At 33.6% G+C, this 27,266-nt stretch overlaps 1 protein-coding gene across 3 annotated transcripts in view; it reads left to right on the top strand.

Annotated features, from left to right (window-relative positions):
* The window catches only part of ROR2 (receptor tyrosine kinase like orphan receptor 2), a 320,282-nt gene extending 294,438 nt beyond the window's left edge, over positions 1-25,844 (top strand). For 2 of the 3 annotated variants that reach the window (XM_072611895.1, XM_072611903.1), the window contains exons 5-9: positions 4,940-5,067; positions 17,503-17,817; positions 19,025-19,270; positions 22,010-22,212; positions 23,107-25,844. In XM_072611895.1, the coding sequence (XP_072467996.1) occupies positions 4,940-5,067; positions 17,503-17,817; positions 19,025-19,270; positions 22,010-22,212; positions 23,107-24,549 (2,335 nt within the window). In that variant the 3' untranslated portion in view covers positions 24,550-25,844. The remainder of the gene's footprint in view (positions 1-4,939; positions 5,068-17,502; positions 17,818-19,024; positions 19,271-22,009; positions 22,213-23,106) is intronic. The other variant, XR_011967618.1, reaches the window with a different exon arrangement.
* The last annotated feature ends 1,422 nt before the right edge of the window (positions 25,845-27,266 follow it).

Raw genomic sequence — 27,266 nt, 5'->3', positions numbered from 1 at the left:
AAAGTATGAGGTTGGACTACTTCACAGCTCTACCAACAGTGTTTTCCCACATTACATCCAGCAGTGTGAGAGTGACATTCAAACATTGCCCACCCTCCCATTTTCCCTTTCTTTGTAAAAGTTTCTCCTTTTGCACCTCTTTTTTTGTGAGATTATTTCCCCCATCTTCCTCTCCTTGTATTCTCAAGGAGGGGGGTAGGAGTGTAAAAAATTTAACCTTGTTAAATCTCTTTTTATTTTGCACTCATGTTTACTTTTTTACTGTATTTGAGCCTTGTGTTTTAATGTTGGATTGTCTATTTAACTGTGATCCTTTTATCGGTAATTGATGAAAGTCCTCTATTTTTATTAAATGTCCATTTTCCCCCATATTGTCTTGTTGGGTAGATTATTCTTGGTTGTAATCTTAGTTCCTTTGACTCTGGAATATCATCTCAATCCCTTTAGCTACTAAATCTTGTGAAATCCTGATTGTGAATCCATGGTATTTGAATTAGTTCTTTCTGAATACTTGTGGTGTTTTCTCCTTAACCTGAGAACTCTGGAATTTGGCAGTAATATTTCTGGGCGTTTTCATTTTGAGATTTCTTTCAGGAGGTAAATGATGGATTCTTTTGGCTTTTAGTTTACCTTCTGTTTCTAAGACATTTGGACAGTTTGCCTTCATAATTTATCAAAACATGATTTCTAAGCTTTGGTTGATTATGGCTTTCAGGTGCTTCAGTGCTTAAGCTTAATCATCTCTCTACCACTTATTTTCCAAATTAGTTGCTTTTATATGAGATTTTTCATATTGTGTCCTTTTTTGTATTCTTTTGATTTTAATTGTTTCTTGAAATCAGTTTTCCCTTGACCAATTCTAATTTTTAAGGAGTTATTTTCTTCAGCGAGACTTTGCACCTCTTTTACCATTTGACTAAAATTGAATTTTGGGGAAATATTTTCTTCAGTATTTTAATGTCTCTTTTACTTAGCTGTTAATTCTCTTTTTTTTAATATCTTTCTTTTGCAATTACATGTAAACAATTTTAATGTTTGTTTTTTTTTAATTTGAGTTACAGATTTTCTCCTTTTCTCCCCACTCATTGAGAAGGTAAACAATTTGGCATGTTATAAGTGTGAAGCAATGCAAAACAAATTTCCATACTGGTCATATTGTGAAAAGAAAACACAGAACAAAAAAACAAGAAGCAGAAAAATAAAGTATTTAAAAAGTGTGCTTGAATCTGCATTGACTCCATCAGTTCTTTCTCTTGAGGTATCTTTCTCCTCAAGAAAGAAGGACAAACAATGATCTGTGAGTAGGGGATTGGGGATCCAGTTGGCCAGTTCCAGTTGGACAACACAGATCTTTCTTCCCTTCCTTCCTTTTCTTCCTTCCTTCCTTCTTTTTTCCTTCCTTCTCTCCCTCTTTCCTTCCATCCCTACTCTCCCTTTATCCTCTGATGTTGTCCACATGGGGAATCATACCCTTAACTGTAGGTGCTGTGCCCAAAGGAATATAAATTTTGATCTCTAAAAACTTTTGCTACATCTTGGGATTTAGGGTTACAGGCTAGGTTTCTTTTTTAAGGACCATATCTTAAATCCAAATCACTCTGGCTTTCATTGACTGGCCAACAGTAGGTCCCAGCCCAAGCTTCACATGGTCACTGTTTGAGTTTTGATAGTTCAGAGGAAGCATAAGTAGCAATTGTTGCTGTTTTGTCCAGAAAACCCTTAGAGTCTCCCAGACTGGTTTTGGTTTTTTGACTATGTAAAGGAGGACGTTCTTTGCCTCATTTCTTACTTAGCCTTAAATTACTGAATCAATCACAGTCAAACTGAGACCTGGAAAAGACCTTAGCTTAAAAAGACCAAGGTCTCCCACTGGATTTGGGATCATCTTGTCTTTGTAATCTCTATGTTGCCACTGGACCCAGATGGCTCTGAAGGAGAGAGTGAGATTGTTGACTTTACCCAGTCCTCCCTCACTTAAATCCAATGCTCTTACAAGCCATGATATCCCCTTCCTGATGTCACAGTCCTCTTCAAGAATGAAAGACAAAACAATGAACAATGAGGTAGATAGCATTTTTCATATATCCTTCAGAATTGATGAGAATACCTTAGTCATTCACAATTGATCATCACACAATATTGTTGTTGCTAAGTACCCTGTTCTCCTGGTCCTGCTCACTTCACTTTGAAGTGGTATACTTCATGTGTAAGTCTTTCCAGGTTTTCCTGAAATCACCATGCTCATCTTTTCTTATAGCAAAATAGCATTTGGTCAAAATTTTATACCATAACTTGTTCAAGACATTCTCCAGTTGATGGGTATCCTTTCAATTTCCAATACTTTACTACCACAAAAAGAACTTCTATAAATATTTGTGTGCTTATAGATTCTTTTCCTTTAAAAAAAATCTCTTTAGTACACAGATCTAGTAGTGTTATTGCTGAATTAAAGGGTATGCATAGTTTTATAGTACTTTGGGAATAGTTCAGAATTTCTCTACAGAATGGTTGAATCAATTCACAACTCCATGAAGAGTACATTAGTATCTCAATTTTCCCAATCCCTTCCAACATTTATAGTTTTCCTTTTCTGCTATATTAGCCAATCTGATAAGTATGAAATGGTACCTCACAGTTGTTTAAATTTGTATTTCTCCAATCAATTGTGATTTAGAGCATTTTTTCATGTAACTATAGATAACTTTGATTTCATCATTTCAAAACTGCCTTTTCATATACTTTGACCATTTATCAATTGAAGAATGATTTGTATTTTTATAAATTTGACTCAGTTCTCTATATGTTTGAGAAATTAGGCATTTAACAGAGAAATTTCTAAGAATTTTTTTACAGTTACTGTATATTTCATCCTGTTTTCCACAGTTTATCCTTCTCTTTCCTTTCATGCTGTCCATCCTCACAAGTGTTATGTTTCTGACCACCACTTTCCCCATATAGCCCTCATTCATAGTCTTTTATTTCATTAAATGTCAATTTTTTCCCTTGAAGGCTTATACTCAGTTTTGCTGGGTAAGTGATTCTTGGTTTTAATCCTAGCTCCTTTGACCTCCAGAACATCATATTCAGAGCCCTCCAGTAGTTTAATGAAGCAATTGCTAAATCTTGTGTTATCCTGACTCCATGATACTAGAATTGTTTATTTCTGGCTGCTTGCAATATTTTCTCCTTGATCTGGGATCTCTGCCATTTGGTTATAATATTCCTGGGAGTTTTCATTTTGGACCTCTCACAGGAGGTGATCAGTGTATTCTCTGAATTTCTACTTTACCCTCTGGTTCTAAGATATCACAGAAGTTTTTCCTGACAATTTCATGAAACATAATGTCTAGGCTCTTTTTTTAATATGACTTTCTGGTAGTACAGTAATTTCTAAATTATCCCTCCTGGATCTATTTTCCTGGTCAATTGTTCTTCCAAAGACATATTTCTAGGTGGTGCATTTTACAGAGTATTAGCTGTGAAGTCAGGAAAACCTGAATTCAAATCCAGCCTCAAACATTTATTATTTATGTGACCCCAGAAAAGTAATTGAGCCTTGGTCTGCCTCAGTTTCATCAATTTTAAAATGGAAATTATAGTAGTACCTACTGCCCAGGTCTGTTGTGAGGATTAAATGAAGTAACATTTGTAAATCACTTAGCACAGTACACAATGACCTCTCAAAAAAATTTGTTTCCTTCTTTTCCCCACTTCCTGTAGTGCCCCCTTTTTTCCCCAAGGCAATAAGGCAACAGATAGGGTAAATTATACTGAGGAAATAGGAAATGAAAAATGGAAACAAATCAATAACTTTGTTTCTAATAACATCAGTGTTTGAACTTTGCTTTTGTGAAAGATAAAATAAGTGTTTCATATTCACTCATTTCAATGTATGGAATATGAATTTAACATCATCCAAATGAACTAATATTCTCCACTCAAAAGTTTTCTCCAGAGTTTGTGGGAAGGATTCAATATCCACTGAAAAACAAAATAATTATAAACATGAAACAATGATAGAAAGTTCTATGAGGATCCAGCTTCATAGAAACTTTTGATACCACCTCTCCTTTATTCCCCATCAGAAAGCAGCCCTAATATATCTGCTTGAGTTTACTCTTGATTTGCCCTTTGTGGAATTTCTAAGTGCCACTTAAAACAAAAAGAACAAACCCTTTGAGGTGGTTCATAATCTAAAGGATTTAACTAAAGAACAGATTTGTAAGTTCAGCAATTCAATTAGTCTCTAAATAGGCTCTCAGTACTAGGAGTCAACCAGCGATTGTTTTTCTCTTTTGTTTACATTACTTTATATAAATCAGTATAACTCTCCATCTTAAATACACTTTAAATAAACTTAAATAAACTTGAATACTATAGAAATTAAGATATTTGAGAGGATTCTGAGAGCAGAGCTAGCTAACTGCATTTATCACTATAGTAATCTTACTCTCCTTTTAACTCCCCAGTCCTTATTTCATGATAAATATCAAGGGATTGGTTTTAAGGAGCTTACAATTGAATGTACTTTTGTTAGGAAAAACATACTTTATCTTTTTTTTGGTTTCATCCACAGTGTTGACATACTGCTTTGCACTTACTAGATGCTCAATAAATATTTGTTGATTGGTTTTCTCCTTATCCCCGTTAGACAACACAGTAGTATGTAAGTTAATGTAGCTGACTTTTTAGATCAGTAATAACTGCAAAAGAAATCTCTAATCATTAACATGATTTTGGAATTATGTTCATTTTTTCCTAAGAACCTCATTATACTCATGTGAGGGGGGATGAGGGGAAGCAGCATGTTGGGAATTATTTTTTCCTATCTATACTTTGCACCTTTTCCATTTCTCCTCTGTACCTCCTTTAAAGAAGTTGAATTATTTACCTCTCTGAATATGAACTTATTTAATATTTCCATTTGTGTTTTTCCCAGGGATGATTATCATGAAGATGGGTTTTGTCAGCCCTACAGGGGGATTGCATGTGCACGATTCATTGGAAACAGGACTATTTTTGTAGACTCTCTCCAGATGCAAGGGGAAATTGAAAACCGAATTACAGGTAAGAATTATGTACATTTGCAATAGGACAGTAATAATTTGTTCAACTCAACCATGTAAATGCAAACATTGCTAGTTTTACTAACTTTATGCTTATCAATTTGCAGTCTTTCTATCCTTATGTTAATGATGTGGCAAAGGAATCCTCACTTTTTCTTTTACAATTAAAAACTTGAGATCTCTGTTGTTCCATCCCCTCTGTATGGGGCTAGAAGGGGAATGATGTGTAAACATAACTGGTAAACAGTTTTGTTTCTGTGACCCTAAATCCTAAAATCAGCAGCTTGCAAATTACCTAGATTTTAATTTACTTATCTCATTTAGCCAGAAAGCCTGCTTTCTTGTCACTACCGTTTTCCATTGTTGCTTTTCTTATAGTAGGTTATCTACAAAGCATTATTAGAGAAACGGTTGCTTTACTTTTTCTCCTCTAGTTCAGAATCATATTTGCTTCATCAGTAACACACTTGACATTTAATTAGATTAAATTTTCCTTTCTTCTGCATTTATTCACTATTGCATGTCCTCTTAGTTATTTGGGCAAACGATAAACAGGCTTGATTCTTGATATTTCAAGTTTTTCATTAGGCCAAGTTCTGTATTCTGTATCTATATTTAAGTTTGGTAGGCATCTCAAACTAAACTTGTCCAAAACAGAATTCGTTATACTTTATTACACACCCCTTTTGGAACTTTGGTTTTTTGAACTTTCCTGTTACTGTTAGAGACATCATGCTCAGCTCCTAGATCTCACTCACCCCATTTAGTTTTGTCATTTCTGCCTTAACATCATTTCATACAAACACACAGACACACACACCCCTCCTATTCACTCATACATACCCCTAGTTCAGATGGTCATTATCTCTCTCTAGAACTATTGCAAAAGCTTCTGATTGTTCTTCTTGCCTCGAGTCTATCCCTCCTCCAAACTATTCCCCACACAGTTGCCAAAATGATTTCCTAAAGCATTGATGTGACTATGTCAGCTCTCTCTTCCCCTTCCTTATCCCCCTTCAGTGTTTCTCCATTGCCTACAGGACAAAATATAAGCCTTTTGGCATCTAAAGCTCTTTATGTCCTGGTCCCTTCCTACTTTTCAATTCTTTTTATACTTTACTCTGCTCCAAACATTCTGTAGTCCAACCATACTTGTAGCTCCTCATATATAATAATTCATCTCATATTCCCCCATGCATTTGCATTGACTATTCCTCATGTCTAGAGTTTGTTTCCTCCTCACCTCTGCCCCTTAGAATCCCTGAATTCTTTCAAGACTTAGATAAAATGCCTCATTCTGCAAGAGGAAACCTTTTCTAGTCTCTAAAATTTTAGCTGCTAGAGCCTTCCATTCTAAGGTTACCTTCCATCACCTCTGTAAGCACCTTGTATATACCTATTTAGGTATATGGCATCTCCTCAGCTAGAAAGCTCATTAAAAACAAGAACTGGTTTTGGTCTTTCTTTGTATTTCCAGTGCTTAATGTAATGCCTAGGATATGGCAAGCATTTAAAGTTTAAAATTAACCTTTCGGATTTAAGAGTGGGAGTTAATGACCAAAAAAAAAAAAGATATAGAGGATCACAGAATATAAAATGGACACTTTTAATTACATAAAATTTAAAATTTTTGTATAAAACTAATGCAGCTAAAATTAGAAGGGAAATAGTTAATTGGTAAAAACATCTTTACTGCAGTTTTCTCTGATAAAGGCATCATGTCCAAATTTTAAAAGGAGTTGACTTAAATTTATGAGAATAAGAGCCATTCTCCAGTTCATAAATGATCAAAGAATATAAAGTTAATTTTCTAAAAAAGAAATTCAGGCTATTAATAGCTATATGAAAAAGCCTCAAAATCACAAATAATTCTAAGATTTATGGAAGTGAATGTAGAAATTTGAAAACAAATAAATTAATTTTTTTAAATCACAAATAATTAGAGAAATGTATATTAAAAGAACTCCAAGATTCCATGTCACACCTATCAGATTACCAAAATTAATTTATAAAAATGGAAAATGACAAGTCTTGAAGGGAGTCAGGGAAACAGACATATATTGTTGATAGAACTATGAATTGGTCCAGCCATATGCCCCAGAAGTCATGAAATTGTGCATACCATTGGACCCACTGATAGTACCACAAGGATTGCTCACTAGAGAAATTTTGAAAAGAAAGAAAGTACAAATTCACAAATGTTTATAGTAGCTCTTTTGGTAGCAGCAAAGAACAGGAAGCAAAGAGGAAACAAACTCAATTGGAGTAAGTTATAGTTCATGAATATAATAGAATTTTATATTGTATTAGGCAGCAAAAAATTGATGAAATGAACATTTTCACAAAAACCTGCGATTTATATGAGTGGAAATGAAGTGAACCAAGAGAACAATTTAAGTAATAATAGCAATATTGTAAAGAAATTTGAAAGATTTAAGAGCTCTGATAGATTTTTTAATGCACCAAAATTTCTGAGGGTCTAATATTGAAGAAGATGACCCACCTCACCACAAATGGATTTATGTTGCAGAATGAGATGCACATTTTTGGATATGTTCAATGTAGAAATATATTTTGCTTGACTACATGTTTGTCAGGGTTTGGTCCTTGTTTTGTTTTCTATTTTATTTTTATTTTCTTTTTTATAAGTGGAAGGTGGAAGGAAAATAAATACTCAATTGAAAATACAAAATAAAAAGGAGAAAAATATATAATTAATGCCACAAACAATTCAGAACTGTCCTGTTTGTACTTCGTTCTACACTCTGAACTCATTCTTCAAGAATGAGGTCAACTGCGTATCCCCTTCCATTCTGTGACTATACCTGGGAAGGACACTAGTGTCACTGACTCAAGCTCCCATGCTAACGTGTTCTACTCACTGTTAGTACCAATGATTAGATCTTCAGTTCCGTTTAACCAATTAAATCAGCTTTTACAAAAGATTATTTACTGAGAAGATATTGTAAAAACAGAATAAAACCATTCCTCCACCTGGGGAAACATTTGCCCTATACCTCCTTTGTTCCTGTAGAAAGTGGGTTCAAAATTTAAGGCAGTTTTTTTTTTTTTTTTTTTTTTTTTAGCATTCATCCCACCAGGTTTATTGCCAAATTGTGTAACAATTACTGGAAAAGGTCTCATTTCAGCTACATTTTGGCTTTATCCCTTAAATCATTCCAAGGGGCTCTGCTATTGAGCTGGATTCACAAGGTCATTCTACAAAATCTCATTGGTGGGCTAGCTGGTTGCTAAATCTGGCACATACCCTGGCTCCTAGTGGTGAGCAGTTTTAACCTGTTGAAACTCACAAAGCCATAGCTCAATTCAATACTTTTTCACCTAAAATCATGACAAACCAATGCATTGAGACAAGGAATCATACTTCTTAGGTCCTCTGGAGACACAGCTGGTCAGTAAAATGATGAGACTGCTTAAATCCTGCAAAGTTGTTTTTCTTTACAATGTTCTTGCCCTTGTATGGATTTTTCTCCTAGTTATGCTTATTTCACTCTGAATCAGTACTTACTATCCAAGATTCTATGTAATCTTCTCTTGTCATTCCTTATAGCTTACTAATATGCCATTACATTCATATACCATAACATGTTCAGGTGTTCTTCCAATTAATGAACACTCCCCCCACATTGTAGTTCTTTGCTTTGTTTTCCTTTTGGGATTCTCATTTGGGATCAGAAGTGTGTTTTTCTTGCAACTATTCCCTCTATTATATCCCCTCTTAACTTCCCTCAACCTTATTTATATACACACTCGAGTTTCATATTGAGATTCATCTGAAACCCACACTTTCCTTTATGCCTGTATACTCATCTTTTCATGCATCCCATTTATAATAAGTGGCAAATCCCACCTCCATTTCTCTTTTTATACACTAGTATATTACTTTTGCTCTCCTTTCTCTTTCCCTTTTGCAAGCCCTGTGGAGAGAACCCTGTAGAACAATACTCAGCTTTGTGAGGTAAGTTATTATTGGTTGTAAATCTGTATCTTTTGGTTTTCCCTTTATATCAAATTAGATAATGTTGGTAAAGTGCTTAGTACAGTATCTTGCACATAGTAGATTCTATGTAAATGCCTGCTCCCTTCCCTTCACTATTTTGAAATGTTGGGGCAGCTAGGTGGTGCAGTGGATAGAGTACCAGTACAGGAATCAAAAGGACCTGAGTTCAAATCTCACCTCAGACACTTGACACTCACTAGCTGTGTGACCTTGGGCAAGTCACTTAATCCCAATTACCCCATCCTGGGTCATCTCCATTCATCCTGATGAATATCTGGTCACTGGATTCAGATGGCTCTGGAAGAGAAGTGAGGCTGGTGACCTGCACAGCCCTCCCTCATTCAAAACAAAGTCAAATGAAAGTCATGTCATCATTTCTCTGTTGACATGGTCTTCTTTGGCAACAAAGGACAAACATGCATTTTAAAATGTTATAATCCAAGATCTCCTCTGTTTCTTGGTAGAAACTGGTAGGTCTTAAATGACCCTCACTAAAATTCCTTCATCATTGAACTGCTTCTTTCTGGATGCTTAAATGCAGGGACTCTAAATTTTGTCTACAATGTTCCTGGGACTTTTCCTTTTGGAGTTTCTTTCTTTAAAAAAAAAAAAAAAAAAAAAGATTTTTAGCATTGATTTTTTTTAATTTTGAGTTCCAAATTCTTTTCCTCCTTCCAGGCCCTTCTCAAACAATTGAGAAGGCAAACAATTATTTATCAGTTATAGATGTGAAATCACGCAAAACATATTGCCATGTTAGCTATGTTGCAAAAAATAAATAATAAAATTTTAAAATATGCTTCAATATACATTCCAGGTTCATCAGTTCTGTCTCTATTGGTGGATAGTATATTTCATTATGAGTGCTTTGGAATTGTCTTGGAACATTGAGTTGATTAGAGTAATAAAATCTTTCACAGTTGATCATCATTGCTGTTACTGTATACAATATTCTACTGGTTCTGCTCTTTGCATCAGTTGATATATATCTTCCCAGGTTTTCCTCAAACCATTCTCTTCATCATTTCTTAGAGCATGGTAGTATTCCATCACAATCAAATACCACAACTTGTTCAACCATTTCCAGATTGATGGGCACTCCATCAATTTCCAATTCTTATCTACCCAAGCAATGTTGCTTTAAATAGTTTTTGTCAATATCTGTCATTTCTCTTTGATTTCTTTGGGATACAGACTTAGTGGTGATGCTGTTGAGTGAAAGAGTATACACCAAGTTTTATAGACCTTTAAACAGAGTTCCAAATTGTTCTCCAAAATGGTTAGACCAGTTCACAACTCTACCAACAATGCATTCACATACTGATTTTTCCACACACTCCCAACATTTATCATTTTCCTTTTCTGTCATTTTAACCAATCTGATAAGTATGAGGTGGTACCTCAGAGTTTATTTAATGTGCATTTCTCTGATCACTGGGGATTTGACTCAGTTCCCTATATGTTTGGGAGAAGAGATCTTTATAAGAGAAACTTGCTGTAAAAAAACTTTTCCTTGTTTTCTGCTTTCTTTCTAATCTTGGCAGCATTGGTTTTGTTTGTGCAAAACCTTTTCAATTCCATGTAATCAAAATTGTTATTATACTTCCCTTGATTCTTTCTATCTCTTCTTTTTTCATAAACTTTCTTTATTCACATATCTAATAGGTAAAATTTTCCATGCTCCTCTAATTTGCTTATGATATCACCTTTTATGTTTAAATTATGCATACATTTTGATCTTTTCTTGGTATATGGTATGAAATGTTGGTCTATCCCTGGTTTTTCCCAGACTGCTTTACAGTTTTCTGAGTACTGTTTTATCACATAGCAAATTCTTGCTCCGAAAGTTTGAATCTTTGGATTTATCAGACACTAGATTACTGTGGTCACTTATTGCAATGTGTGTTGTATTTACTACTGTGTGTCCCAGTGATCCATCACTCAATTTCTTAGGCAGAATCTTTGTAATATACTTCAAAATCAGTTTTCCTTCAGATTTTTTTTTCGTTTACTCCCTCAATATTTTTGACTTTTAGTTCTTCCAGATTAATTTTGTCATTTTTTTCTAGGGATATAAAATAATTTTTTCGTAATTTGGTTTGGCACCAAGTATTAATTTAAGTAGAATCATCATTTTATTATATTGGATTAGCCTACCTATGAGGAATTAATATTTCTCCAGTTTTTTAGATCTGGATTTCTGTGGAAAAAAATGTTTTTTAATTGTGTTCATATAGTTCTAAATGCCTATTGGCAAGAATATTATTCACAGTTATTTTAAATGGAATTTCTCTATCTTTTCCTGCTAAATGTTTTTGAAATATAGAATATATATAGCATACAGAAATGCTGATAATTTATGTGGTTTTATTTTATATTCTGCAAGTTTGCTGAATTTGTTAATTGTTTTAATTTGTTTTTTAATTGATTCTCTTAGATTCTCTAAGTATACCATAGTATCTTCTGCCAACAGTGGTAGTTTTGTTCACTTGTTGCCTGTTCTCATCCCATCAATCCTTTTTTTTGTCTTATTGCTGGAGCTAGCATGTCTAGTACAATGTTGAATAATAGTGGTGATAATGAATTTCCTATTGTTTATCCTCATTACAGATAATGTTTGTTTTTAGTTTTAGATAGATGCTACTTATCATTTTAAGAAAGACTCCATTTATTCCTTTGATTTTTTAATGTCTTTAATAGGAATGGGTGTTGTATTTTTGTCAAAAAACCTTTCTTCTGCCTCAATTGATATAGTCATGTTTTTTTTATTGTTTTTTTACTGATATGATCAATTATGCTTATAGTTTTCTTAATATTGAACCAGCCCTGCGTTTCTAATATAAATACCACCTTAGCATCTTTGTGGCATATTGCTTTAGTCTCCTTGTAATATTTTATTTAAAGTTTTTGCATCAGTATTCATTAGGGAGGACCTATATGTCCAAAAACATTTATAACAGCTCGAAGAATTTGTAATTGAGGGGATGCCCATCAATTGAGAAATGACTGAAGAAGTTGTGGTATACAGTTGTGATGGAATACTATTGTGCTATAAGAAATAATGAGCAAGATGGTTTCAGGAAAACCTGAGAAGACTTACATGAACTGATGAAACATTAAGTGAGCAGAACCAGTAGACCACTGAACATCATAAGAGCAATATTGTACTGTGATCAGCTGTAAATGTCTTAGCTGTTCTGAGCAACACAATGATCCAACACAATTCCAAAGAGTTCATGTTAAAAAAAAATGCCATTTGCCTCCTAAGAAAGAACTGATGGAGTCTGAATGAAGATCAAAACATTTTTTTTACTTTATTTTCCTTAGGGTTTTTTTTTTGTTCTGTTTTTTTTTTTTTTTACAATATAACTAATATGAAAATAAATTTTGCGTGACTGCACAATATCAAATTACTTGCCTTTTGTAGGAAAGGAGTAGAGGAAAGGGAGGGATGAAGAGAATTTGGAACACAAAATTTCTGAAAATGTAATTTTTACATGTAATTGGAAAAAATATTGGAAAATAAAAATAGTTTTCCATCTGATAAATTGGTCTATAGATTTCTTTCTCTGTTTTTGCTCTCCCTGGTCACAAACAATATTTGTGACAAACAAGGAATTGGTTAGGATTTCTCTACTTGTTTTTAAAAATAGTTTGTATAGTGTTACAATTAGTTGTTCTTTAAATATTTGACCACATTGACTTGTAAATTCATCTAGTCCTATGGACTTTTTCTTAGAAATTTCATTTATCACTTTTTGAAATCATGTTTTGAAGGTAGTATTCTTTTTCCTCTTATGCTAATCTGGGAAATTTATATTTTTGCAAATATTTATACATTTCACCTAGATTGGTAGGTTTATTGGCATATAATTCAGTGAAATATTCTAATTGCTTTAATTTTCATCTTCATTGGTGGAGCTTTCTCCCTTTTCATTTTTGACACTAGTAATTGGGTTTTATTCTTTCTTTTTAAAAATTACCTAGGTTTATCTATTTTATTGGGTTTTCATAAAAACAACCCCTGGTATTTTCAATGTTTTCAGTTCAATGTTATTTTTACTTTCAGTTTTATTAATCTCTCCTTTGGATTTTAGAATTTTTATTTTGGTGCTTAACTAAAGACTGTAATTTTTTCTAGTTCTTTTTAGTTGCATGCCCCATTCATCTATCTGTTCTTTCTCTTTTTTATTGATATTAGCATTTAGAAATATAATCTTTCTTCCATGTATTGTTTTGGCAACACCCCACAAATTTTGGTACATTGTCTCATTGTTTTCATGTCTTTAAGGAAATCGATCACTTCTATGATTCATTCTTTAACCCACTCATTCTTTAGAATTAGATTCTTTAATTTCATATTAATTTTTACTGTCTGCTTCCAAGGTCCTTTATTGAATGTAATTTTTACTATATTGTATGGCCCAGAAGCATTTCATACTTCTGCTTTTCTGCCTTTCTTTATTAGGTTTTTATGCCCTAATACATGATTAATTTTTGTGAAACTGCCTTGTACAGGTGAGGAAAATGGTATACTCCTTTCTATTCCCATTCAGCTTTCTCCAATGATCTCTCATATCTATCTTTTCTAAAATTCTATTTGTCCCCTTAACTTATTTCTTATTTATTTTATGATTATATTTACCCAGTTTTATGAGGGACAAGTTGAAATTCCCCCACTAATATAGTTTTACTATTTCTTCCTGTAATTCATTTAATTTTTCCTTTTAGAATTTAGATGCTATTTAATTGGACACATATATGTTTAATATTGATATTATCTATGGTACCTTTTAGAAAAAATAATGTTTTCTAGATTACTTTTTTTAATTAGGTGTATTTATGCTTTTGTTTTGTAGGAGATCACAATTGCTGCCCTTGCCTTTTTTTATCTGAAGCTTAATTGATTTTATTTGACTCCCTTATTTGATTCTCTGTGTGTCTTTCTGTTTCAAGTATATTTCTTGTGAAGGATGTATTGTTGTATTCTTGTTTGTAATCTGTTCTGTTACCTGCTTCCATTTTATGAGTGTCGTGATTATTGTGTATTTCCTTCCATCCTGTTTTCTTCTATTTGTCCTCTCTTTTTTTTTTTTGCTATCCTTCCTCAAAGCTATTTTCCTTCTGATCACTGCTTCTCTTAATCTTCCCTCTTATCTCTACTTACCCTTTCTCTTATCCCTTTCCCCTCCTACTTCCCTGTTCAGTAAGATATCTGTTTCTCTATCTGTGCATCTATATATATGTAAATCTATTCATGTAAATATAGATTATAGATACACTTTAATAGATCTATCACTATGCATGTAGGGATAGATCTATATAAGATACTTATGTAGATCTATCTATATATCTAGGTAATTTATATATCTTCATAGATCTATCTATATTTAGATATATCTATGCATATACGTATATATGTATGTATATATTCTTCCCTCTTTGAACCAGCTCAGATAAGAGAGAAGTTAAAGTGTTTCATGACACCCTCCATTTGGCCCTCCACTGTAAAAACCCTTGAGATAACTTTCCAATTTTCCTCTGTCTCCCTTCTCCCAGTGCATCCCTCTTTTTCATCTCTTCATTTTTTTAGATGATTCCAACATTACTGATTCACACTCCTGCCTTCTGTCTATGTAAACTCCTTCTACCTACCCTTATAATGATAAAGTTCTTAAGAGTAACAAATATTTTTACATGTAAGACACAAACATTTTAAGTACATTGAGTCTCTTATGATTTCTCTCTCATATTTACCTTTTTATGCTTCTCTTGAGTCTTGTTTGAATATCAGATTTTCTATTGAGTTCTGGTATTTTCACTAAGAATGCTTGAAACTCCTCCATTTCATAAACATACATTTTCCCCCCAGAAGGATTATACTATATTTTGTCAGGTAGGTTATTTTTAGTTGTAATCTTAATTCCTTTACCTTGCAGAATATCATTCTGAACTCTCCACATGATGGCTGCTGAATCTTGCACTGTGGCTCCATATTTCAATGGTTTCTTTCTGGCTGCATGTAATATTTTCTCCTTCAACTGTGAGCTCTGAAATTTGGCTATAATACAATATTTCCTGAAAGTTTTCATTTTAGGATCTTTTTTTAGGAGGTGTTCAGTGAATTATTTCACTTTGTGTTTTGCTCTGATTTTGACGTTTACCTTGATAATTTCTTGAAATATCATGTCTAGACTTTTATTTTATCAAGACTTTTAGGTAGTCTAGTAATTCTTAAATTATCTCTCCTCAAGTTGTAACCCAGGATCAGTTATTTTTCTGATGAGATAGTTCATATTTTCTTCTACTTTTTCATTCTTTTGATTTTGTTTTATTGTTTCTTGATGTCTTGTTCATTAGTTGCTGTTTGCTCAATTCCAATTTTTGAAATTGTTTTTTTGTTCCATTTTGCACTTCTTTTTCCATTGGCCAATTATGCTTTTTAAGTAGCTGTTTTCATAAGTGAAGTCTTGTTCCTCTTTTACTATTTGACCAGTTTTTTTCTCTGGTATTTTTGTGCCTCTTTTATTGAACTGATTCTCTTCATAATTTTCTTGCTCTACTCCCACTTATTTTTCCATTTATTTATTTTCCATTTATTCAGATTCCAAAGCAATCAATCTTTGTACTCTTTCTGAGTATAGGAATCTCAAGACTGATAAACATGCAATGGTTTTATTTTAAAATCCCTTTCTACATTAACTCTCAATAAAAGTATTAGGCAATCTTTAGACACTTCAAATTCAAGTTGAGATTTTTTTTTCTTTCTTAGAAATGTAAGTTCTAACAGGCATCCTTTTCTGGAATGAGTCTATTGAAACTGTTGATCAGTGTATCTACCTTCTTCAATTACTACCTTTAGAACATCAGGATGTTGAGCTGCCGTAACCTCATCTGCACTGGTCACCTGTCTGGTAATTTTGACATTACGTAAATGCACTTAATTACTAAAGTAATTGAACCAGCCAGGGATTTCAGTAAAAGTTTCTTCACTCTCCACTTCATTTCCATTTTCTCCTCCTGCCTAAAATAAATTTGAAGCTTTTGTCTCAACGACTCTTCTGATAAGAGGAAAGTGTTCTGATTTCATTTTTCAATTAGATAAAAGCCACTCATTTCTATTGCTGTAACACTTCTACCATTGTTATACCATGAAAAGCTGATAAACTTTGCCCTTTTTATTTTACCCATGTGTTTTGTAACATGTACTCTGGAGTCTGGTAACCTGTCCTATTTTATAGATACTGTAACTATTTTCATGCTGTTCAGTTATATAAAATTTTTGTTCCAGTGTAATAAATAACCTCTTCTTTTTTGTGCTGGCATTGTTACTATCTCAAGTGTGGCTCTTAAAAAAAATTAACACGACTGTTGGAATTATAGCACGTAACATAGCATCACATACGTACATGATGACAGGAAAGTGCAGATTGACATTGTAAGAGCATGTTAAACCCCTAAACTAGCTCACGTGTTGCATTAATTGAATTTTGACTTTAATTAAATGTGACCTAGTATCATTTTATGATTTGAAGTAAATCAAATTCAAACAATTAATTACAATCATGCTAGAATGCCTTGCAGATCACATGATGTTGTACTGCAGCACTGGCTCAGGAAGGTTTTGTAATTAAAAATTGGAGCAAGGAGAACTCTGATGTTTGAAGAGGTCACACAGGTGGTAAATGTTAAATCCATGTTTCAAACTCAGATCTTTACTCTTTCTAAAGAGAATCATATAGAAAGTTTCAACAGGACAGTCCATCTCTATTTCTCTGACTTAATCCTTCCTGCTGGGGAATAGCACTGTTTACTTTAATGTGTATTCCTGAATGTGTCAAGGGGGAAGTCTGTAGACTATGTGGCTTTGATTATCTGGAAACTCCTAAGATTTATATGAACTGATACAGAGTACCAGGAAGGACAACAACTTATACAATAATGACAGCCTTGTAAAGATGGATAACTTTCAAAGCCTTAGGAACTCTGATCAGTAAGTAAAATGACCAAGTGCACTTCCAAAGGAATCATAATGAGACATGTGGTCCCCCTCCAGATAGAGAGCTCATGGACCCAGAGTGAAGATTGGAGCATATATTCTCCTTCCTTCCTTTTTTCCTTCCTTCCCTCCTTCCTTCTTTCCTTCCTTCCCTCTGTTCTTCCTTCCTTCTTGAACGTGGTTAATGTGATTTGTTTGTGGTTAATGGTTTTGACAATACGTACTTCTAACAGGTTTGGGTTTTCTTATCTTCTCAATGAGGGAAGTGGGAAGGAAATAATGTAGAACTGAAAATAAGATAAAATCTCAATTTTATTTAAATATATTTATTATTAAATATTTAAGTAATATTTATTTAATCTCAATTTAAAAAATGAAACTGGTCTTCCTAATGCTGTTTGGATATTGTCTTGCAGCTGCATTCACCATGATTGGCACTTCCACCCAATTATCTGATCAGTGTTCACAGTTTGCCATCCCTTCCTTCTGCCACTTTGTATTTCCACTCTGTGATGAGTGGTCCAGGACTCCTAAACGTAGGGAGCTGTGCCGAGATGAATGTGAAGTGCTGGAGAATGATTTGTGCCGGCAGGAATATAACATTGCCCGCTCAAATCCCCTCATCCTCATGCAGCTCCAACTTCCCAAATGTGAGGATCTACCACTACCTGAAAGTGCAGAGGCTGCCAACTGCATGAGGATTGGCATTCCTGTGGAACGGCTCAACCGATGTAAGCTTTGATCTCACTTTTGTCATTTTCCTTATCTGCCATGTCATTCTCTGAAAATTATGAATGGAATCTCATTCTTAGTTTGACCTAATAGCAACATTCAACCCTGTCTGATTCAATTGGCTCTCTTCTATTTCATTGGCCTCTTCTAGAGCTTCAAACTATGTTATAGAGAAAGAGAAATCTTAAATTATTCTGAAACATGACTGAAAAAAGCCTGTCTTGTGTTTGTTTTAAAATTATAATGGCAACTAATTAATATTGAATTTTACAAAGTTGTTTTTCCCCTCATAAACTTATAAGTTTGATAGTAAAAGTGATATTGTCTTCATGAAAGATAAAGAAACTGAGGTACAAAGGAAGTTAAATGATTTATCCAAATCTCCACAGCTCATAAATACCAGAACCATCACTTGAACTCACATTGTCTTCATTCAAATCCAGTGTTTTTTGCACTACACTTTCTTTTAAAAAGTTAGAAATCCCACTGATACCTGAGTAAAGGACTGGAGTGCAAGTTTATAGCCACTTGCTCCTTTTTATAGGAAAGACTCATTCTCATTTCCAACCTCTAACATCCTCTTTGTCTTTAAATATGCTTTACAGTTAAATGGTAAAAGAATATGACTGAGAATAGTTTTTTCTCAATACTTCTTAGAAAGAAGATCACACAATTATATGTTCTGGGACTGAACCTGGAAGTGGTCTGTTCTGTGGTATGCGGTGACAAAGATGCTACTTCATTTTCATAGATACCCCTTCTTTGTTCTATATACCCCAGAATTATGTGTGTATATTTCCAATGTATATGAAGTTTACTTAATATTTATAACTATGAGTGGCTATATTGATTCTGAATGAGATTTGGGTCCTTTAACTTGGAAAATAAATATAATTTACTACGTAGCATTTCTACTCTAGCAGTATGATTTTGAAGGCTAATTTAATTTAGTACACATTTATTAACTGCTTTCTATTGTGCTATTCTAGATGCTGAATCTAAATATAAAGTTTTCTCTGACCTACCGTTAGAAGAATCAATTACTTTTTCTCTCAGAAATTATCCAAAACTGTATTGTCCTACTGAATTTCATTTTATCTTTATGTTAATGGTGTTAATTTAATTTGGCTAGATTGCAAAGGACAGAGGATTGAAGTATAGAGTCCCCTTAGCTTTTTAACTGCTAAAGCCTGTTTTTTCCTTCAGATCATCAGTGCTACAATGGCTCTGGATCAGATTATAGAGGAACTATTAGCACCACTCAATCAGGTCATCAGTGCCAAGCGTGGAATGCCCAATATCCACATAGTCATCACCTATCAAGCATGGATTTCCCAGAAATAGCAGGGGGGCATGCCTACTGCCGAAATCCTGGAGGACAAATGGAAGGTCCATGGTGTTTTACACAGAATAAAAACGTACGCATGGAACTGTGTGACATACCTTCTTGTAGTATGTATTATTTTTTTCAAATATTGTCCAGATATTTGATGTGTATAAACTTGCATTGATAATGTTCTCTGTAAATGACTGAATCCTTTCTCTCTCACTACGTAATTATTTGACTTTCCACAAATCTTTTAACTTTAGTTTCTCTATCTATAAAATAGAGATAACAATATTACCCTCTAAATTACAATTTGTGAACAAATTATCCATTTTGGGAGTGTACTGTCACTTAATTTATCTTTAGTTTTTGGTCATTACACTGTTTTTGTAACAGAGCGGGCAAAGCCAGGGAGCTGTGAAATTTACATTCCTAACTCTGCCTACACGCTGACATTTCTAGTTAAGTTTTTGTCAAAGAGGTTTTAATTAGTGAGTAAAATGAGATTTTTAGATAATCAGTGTATTTCAGTGATTCATGAAACTTTTACTTCAGCATAAATAATTGAGGATTATGTTTTAAAATAAACACACTTCAGAGTCAAAATGAAAAGATTTTCCAGTTTCTTTGACATCTCATCAATGTAGGTACTCCTTCAAAAGGTAAACAATTTATGTCTTTATAGTGATATATAATGATTTTCCTATTTATCTGAGAGAACCTTAATGATAGCAATACTGATTCATTGCTAACATAGTGAGAACTTTAGGACAAATCTCACTGTTAGATAGATTAAATCATCATTAGATTATATCTCATCATAATGAGAGTTCCCTTACATTTTTGTACAAAGAAAACCTGGTCAACATTAACTTGAAATGCAATCTTGATGTAATGTAGAAAAATATAAAGAGCATTCCACTAGGGATCAGAAGGCCTGGGTTCAAATTCCTGCTCTAGCCCTTTTTAGTTGTGTAACCTTGATTATATTATTTCTTTCCTTAAACCTCAATTAACTTATCTCTGAAATGAAAAAGTTAGACCAGCAAACTAAGATTCTTTTTAGTTCTAACATTCTCTGTGATCAGTGAAATAACAGAATGCAAACATTATGATCCCGTACCCAGTATGTGGACATATTTGGGGATACAGGTCTTGCTGAAAATTTGTCATTAGAATGCATGCATGGCCTATGTTTCTTGACTTCAGGGTACCACACTTGAAGTTGGAGAAGAGCTACCCAACACATGAGGATCCTCTTTAAGTTTAAAAATCAAAAATATTGACCTGATTCACAGAATTTTGGTATTTTCAGCCATCTCAGAATCTGCTTCATTCCAGGTTAACAAAGCAGATGGACAGGGAGTGGTATTTGGTGACAGTTTCCCATTTCAACTAGGAATTAATTTTGAAATCACCACAGCTTCATCCAAAGGAAACAAACGAAATGTCTCCTAGTACCTTTTACTAACTATTCATGATAGCTGAGTTTTACATTGTGATTTAAGATTTACAAAGTGCTTCACATGTGTTATCTCATTTGATCCTCACTGTAATACAATGAGTGAGGTACCTCAAGTATAATTATTTCCATTTTACAGATGTAGAAAAGGCACCTTAAGGGATTTGAGTGTCTGTCTCATCCATGGTTATTTAATTCAGAGGTGTTAGAGTCTATCAAACTCTGGGCTTGCCTGACTTCAATTTTAGTGGTCTTTCCGCTCTTCCTTGTTTATTGTCTTACCAAGGACGATGCCACTAAACTATAATTCAATAAGAATAGTGTCTTCCATGTTAAAGCATTTTCTGATGTATGAAACTTTTTATGTAAAAGTGAGCAAATCATTTCGCTTTTCTGGTCCTCAGGTTTTTCATCATAAAATGAGGTAATCAGAATAGCTGACTTCTAAAATTTGCTCCAGTTCTCTAGTTTTATCAGTAAAACCTGTTTACCAACAATAGTCCTTAGGAAAGCAGTCTGTCAAACATGCAGTTCTATCAAATATAGATTTCCTCACTGTATTTTTCTGTTACCTGTCAAATTTTTGTGACATGCAAATACTCTATTTTTTCATGTGATAGAGCTCAGAGAAACAATTTCTATTTAGGCTGAATCTCCCTCCTGTTTCTCATATAGTGCTCTGCACACGTTGATTGAGGGGTTTTTTTTGTTGTTGTTAATGCTATTATTACTGGTTAACTAGAATTTTACCATTTTGTGTCACTTGTGAGAGAGTAAAAATCCTATATAGGGAGACAAATTTCTTCTTTACTTTTAAAAATGAAAGTAAAATAATTTCAGTAATACCTAGGGGAAAATTAATGTGGTTAATATGATCCAGTGATTCTATCTTCCCTCTAAGAAATCACTAGTTTTCAATGAGTTTACTGAAATTTCAGTCACCAGGAGTTATCACAGATTGTAAGGGCTTCACAAAAGCTACTGTGAAATGCACAGTAACAAAAATTTCATAATTGGAACAATGCACAATTGTTTCATTTTTACCTGTATTTAAGGGCTTGTGATGGAACATTATGATATGATATTATTTATTATGTGAGTAAAAATTTCAAAATAAGTATGCTGAACTAAACAAGAAAAATGTATCTTAACTGCCATTAGCTAATGCTAACATACAGCTATTATTATTTATGATGGATTTTGTTTTGTTTCAAAATATGTAGCGATGTATGTTATTGAAATATATGAGCTTATTTAGCTTGTGCTATTTTTCAAGCTTAACATGTAATTGTCTTTTATCGTGAAGTTTAAGAGGGCATATTTTGTACATTTAAATATTTTTATGAGTATTTCCTATTGAACAAGATCATCTGAAAAAGCATTTAATACTTATTCTTAACAGGTCCCCAGGATAGCAGCAAAATGGGAATCCTCTACATCTTGGTCCCTAGCATTGCAATACCCTTGGTCATTGCATGCCTTTTCTTCTTGGTCTGCATGTGTAGAAATAAACAGAAGGCATCTGGCGCCACACCACAGCGACGCCAGCTAATGGCATCCCCTAGCCAGGACATGGAAATGCCACTTATTAATCAACATAAACAGGTATTCTTATATAATCATTTTAGGAATTGACTTTAACAGTTAACTCAATATATATCCTTATAGATATATAGGTTGTATATGTTACAGGATGTCAAATATTTAATGTTAATACTCTTTAACTAAATTTTCATTTTTCCTTACAATCTTTTGTCTTCTGCTTATAAAATCTCATTGATATTTGCTTTCCCTTGGAAGTTGTAATAGCAAATATGTTACCTTTATATGTGGGTGGGTGTGTTTATATATACACACATAGTAACTGAAAGTATTAGTCTTGAACCGGACTTATCTTTCTCGAATAATTAAGCTTTCTTTTCCTAGAGGATAGATCAAGAGGAATGTATCATAGGAGTAGCTGAAGTTTTGCAGAAGGATTTTTCTTAGCTATTGGCTTTTGATATGTCATGGATTCCTCTTCCGTTTCTAAAAACCTTTTTTTATTGAAGGGATGATTTAGGTAAATTCCTTTATGAGAAGAATATGATTTAGCGGGGAAGACCATGATCCTAATTGCCTAGGGAAGGACTGAAATTTATTAATTAATGTGATGAAATGCTATGCTAAGGTGACATGGCTAGTTTATATGAAAAGAAGTTCATCAAAGCTTTATATAGCTTACCTTGGCACCTTTTGATCTGTTAGCCAAGTATTCAGAGATTCAAAGAGTATTCTACATTATTTGTTATTACTATGACCTATATCCATATCACATTGAGATGTCCATCTTCTATACGGCAATGAAATTGATACTTAGGTAACTGACATCAAATATTGTAATGCCACTGAATCAAAAACAAAAATTAACAACCAGATTGAGTTTCTTTCTTTTTCTGTAAAGATGTTTCTGATGTGACACATTAAGGAAATATATTATTGTGATTGTCTCTCTTTCAGACCAAACTCAAGGAGATCAATCTGTCCACTATAAGGTTCATGGAAGAGCTAGGAGAAGACAGATTTGGAAAAGTCTACAAAGGTCACCTCTTTGGTACAACCCCAGGGGAACAGACACAAACCATAGCTATTAAAACTCTTAAAGACAAAGCAGAAGTACCTCTCCGAGAAGAATTCAAACATGAAGCCATGATGAGATCCAGGTTGCAGCATCCAAATATTGTGTGTTTGCTGGGAATCATGACCAAAGAACAACCTATCAGCATGATATTCGGTTATTGCTCCCACAGTGACCTCCACGAATTCTTGGTCATGAGGTCTCCCCATTCCGATGTGGGAAGCACTGATGATGACAAAACAGTTAAATCGACATTAGAACCAGCAGACTTTTTCCATATTGTAGTACAAGTAGCTGCAGGGATGGAGTACCTTTCTAGCCACCATGTTGTCCATAAGGACTTGGCCACCAGAAACATACTTGTGTTTGATAAGCTCAATGTAAAAATATCAGACTTGGGCCTTTTTAGGGAAGTTTATTCTGCTGATTACTACAAACTGATAGGAAATTCTCTTCTTCCCATCCGGTGGATGTCCCCTGAGGCAATTATGTATGGCAAATTTTCCATTGATTCTGATATATGGTCTTATGGAGTGGTGTTATGGGAGATATTCAGCTATGGTTTGCAGCCATATTGTGGATACTCTAACCAGGATGTCATTGAAATGATAAGGAATCGGCAAATTTTGCCCTGTCCTGATGATTGTCCTGCCTGGGTGTATACACTGATGATAGAGTGTTGGAATGAATTTCCCAACAGAAGACCAAGATTTAAAGACATCCATAATAGGCTGAGAACATGGGGTAATCTTTCTAATTATAATAGTTCAGCCCAGACATCTGGTGCAAGCAATACCACACAGACAAGTTCTCTTAGCACAAGCCCAGTGAGTAATGTCAGCAATGCCAGATACATCGGACCCAAGCCAAAAACTCAGTCTTTCCCTCAGCCACAGTTTATTCCAGTGAAAGGGCAGATAAGACCCATGGTCCCACCTCCTCAGCTCTATATACCAGTGAATGGCTATCAGCCAATGCCTGCTTATGGTGCTTATTTGCCAAATTTTTACCCAGTCCAAATTCCCATGCAAATGGCCCCTCAACAGATGCCTTCCCAGATGATTCCTAAACCAGGATCCCACCACAGTGGCAGTGGTTCTACAAGCACAGGCTATGTAACAACAGCCCCCTCCAATACATCTGTAACTGATAGGGCAGCTCTTCTCGCAGAGGGAAATGATGATGCTCTCAATACAGTGGAAGATGTAGCTCAGAATCCTGTTCAGGAAGAAGAGGAAGAAGGTTCTGTTCCTGAAACAGAGTTGTTAGGTGACAATGACACACACCTGCAGATAGATGAAGTAGAAATTCCTCCAGAAGCATAGGTAAAGGAGATGACCTCTTAACTTGCTTTCATCTTCTTTATGGGGCTGTTTTTAAAACTGTGATCCTTTAAGGGCTGTATGATCAATTAATTGATCAGAAAACTTAGCCATCATTGACACAACAGAAAGCAAATACTAGATGCAGCAGTAATGATATTCAAGAGAAACTGGTGAGATTATTGCAGACTTGATAATATAGAACTGCTGCTTTACTTTAGTCAATAATCCTTGAGAAAAACTGCTCTAAGATAAGATACTGTTGCTGTGCAACATATTGCTGAGCAGTTTTGCACGTCATGTCTTTCATGGTCTGTGATTTATTGTATTTTTAGTCCAAAGTGCCTAAGCTGGACAGGTAGGGAAGAGGATTGCTTTGAGAGTCCTGAAGTGAAGTACCAAGATAAGCAACTCAGTGTACTTTATCTCACTGATGTGATTTTTTAAAAATAATAATAATAATAATGAGCCATAAACGTTTGTTTCTAATTAAAAAAGACTTTTAAGATTGTTGACCTCTTTTTGCATCAAAGTGGCTCAGAACTCTGAGAAAAAAGAATTAAAGAAGGCAGAGACAACTGTTTCCAGTGAGTAATGAGGCAGAAGTTTCTAAATAAGGTTGGGGCATGAAAAAGAGCTTTTCCTCCCATTGGTTCATTGCTCTTTTCTCCCTCTAGTGACTAAAAGACTTAACTTCACAAATCAGAAGAGAATGGGGTATTTACTGCATACTACAAACCCAACCTTTGCAGCTCTGTGTTGGTTGTCAGATATGAAAGAGATTTTTGATAACAGGTCTCCTAAATGTATTTAAATTGGTGCCTTAAAAATTCACACATATATTTTAAAAGTAAAATAATTTTAATAATTCTGCATGGCTATCTGACCACTTTACTTTCAGGAAAAGTGGCTCTTGATTCTGGGATATCCAAAAAAAAAAAAAACACTTCAGAATACAGTTTTGTTCTTTTTTCCTTAAGATGAATCATGTACAGAAGTTAAAATGTAATTTATATTTTATTACATTGCATATACCTTTTTCATTGAAATATTTTCATCTTAAATAATGATTTTTGTAATTTAACTGTTTTCATTGTCCATTTTGGGATGCAATTTTATTGTATTTTATGGTGTTCATTTTTATAAAATATGAAAATAAGGTCCATTCATTTCATGAATAATTCTATAAAAGCACATACACACTGTATTGTGGCTAGTACAAAATGTAGTCATCATTTGTAAATCCAATGTCGATTGGATGCAATAAATTCATAGAGAAAATCTGATTGATTAATTTATCTTTAGTCCTCTTGTTTTTATGGTGGCAATAAAATGTTGGAAATGGTTGATTTTCTCAAGGCTAAAAGTTTCAGATTTACTAGTGAATTAATAAGATTGTCAAATATGTAAATTTTGTAAAGATATAAACTATTTAAAAGCATTAGCAAATATTTTCAAATTGATCATTTATATAGTTCATATGTTAATTCAGAATTTCATTCATTAAAGCAAACCCCTAAAAGGACCATTTCTGGACAATACATAACCACTTTGTACCATATGACTTCAAAAGAAATACAAGTGTATTTCTTTAAAAATATTTTACTTATGATTCTGATTTTTATGAATTCATACCAGAATTCCTTATAATTACTGTAAATTATTGAGTTTTTACTAAAGAAAAATGTTATGTATACAGGCAGAAAATAATGTAACAATAAATCAGTATGATTTATTTTAAAGAAGCAGTACCTAACTGAAGGATAACAGAATACTTCTTTAAAAATCATGCCTGAACCAAAATGTAAATTAAAACTATTTTTCTTTTCCCCCCCACTTAATAGTATTTTAGTTTTTCAAATTACATGTAATGATAGTTTTCAACATTTGCTTTTATAAGATTTTGAGTTCCAGATTTTTTTCTCCCTCCTTGCCCAAGAGATCAAGCAATTTGAAATACGTTATTCATGTACAATCACATACACATCTTTCCACATTATTCATTAAAACTGTTTTTCTAAACTAGTATTTAATGTATCCAAAGACGCCAGATATTCAATGTAGCTCTACCCTTAGAATCATTTATTGTCTTCTATGGGGAATTAAAACTCAGCTTTACTTACTTCTGAACTAAATTTCTTAGGATCAAGCTAATGAAATTCATAATTTGATAAGCAATATTGAGAGTAGAGATGAAGCATGTAAAGAGAATAACTGTTTAATTACCAAGAAACAACCAATTCTCAATCCTTTTACCTGGGGGGCAGGGGGAGAAGGGAAAGGGTTTTATATTATATTTGTCACATATTGTAATATACTTTAATCTTCTTGACTTTGGGTGGGTGTTTCCATTCATTTAGGCAGTTTTTTGCTTATATTTCAAAGAATCTTAGGTTGTTAGAGCTAGAAAAATAATTTAGAGACAATCTCATCTATAATTACAATTATTTTTAACAGTTTCACTTCATTTTTTACCTTTTCCTCTTTTATTTTGTCATTTTGGCTTTTTAAAATTTTGTCTCATTTTGATACTTTTTATTTTAAAAAAATTATTGTTTGTTTACTGTTCTTCCCTCACCTTGTATGGTATTTTCGATCAGGCTAATTGGAGACTATTAGTCTTTTTTTAATTTTAGAGTATATATTTTAAGCATTTCAGTTAAGTAAAACCAGGCTAACTGTTGACAAATAGAGGTCCTATGATCTCTTACTTGCATTGA

The sequence above is a fragment of the Notamacropus eugenii genome, chromosome 1, assembly GCF_028372415.1.
Source record: "Notamacropus eugenii isolate mMacEug1 chromosome 1, mMacEug1.pri_v2, whole genome shotgun sequence".
NCBI lineage: Eukaryota > Metazoa > Chordata > Mammalia > Diprotodontia > Macropodidae > Notamacropus > Notamacropus eugenii.
Note: the sequence above shows the minus strand (reverse complement) of the source record. Positions and strands in the feature narration are given on the sequence as shown.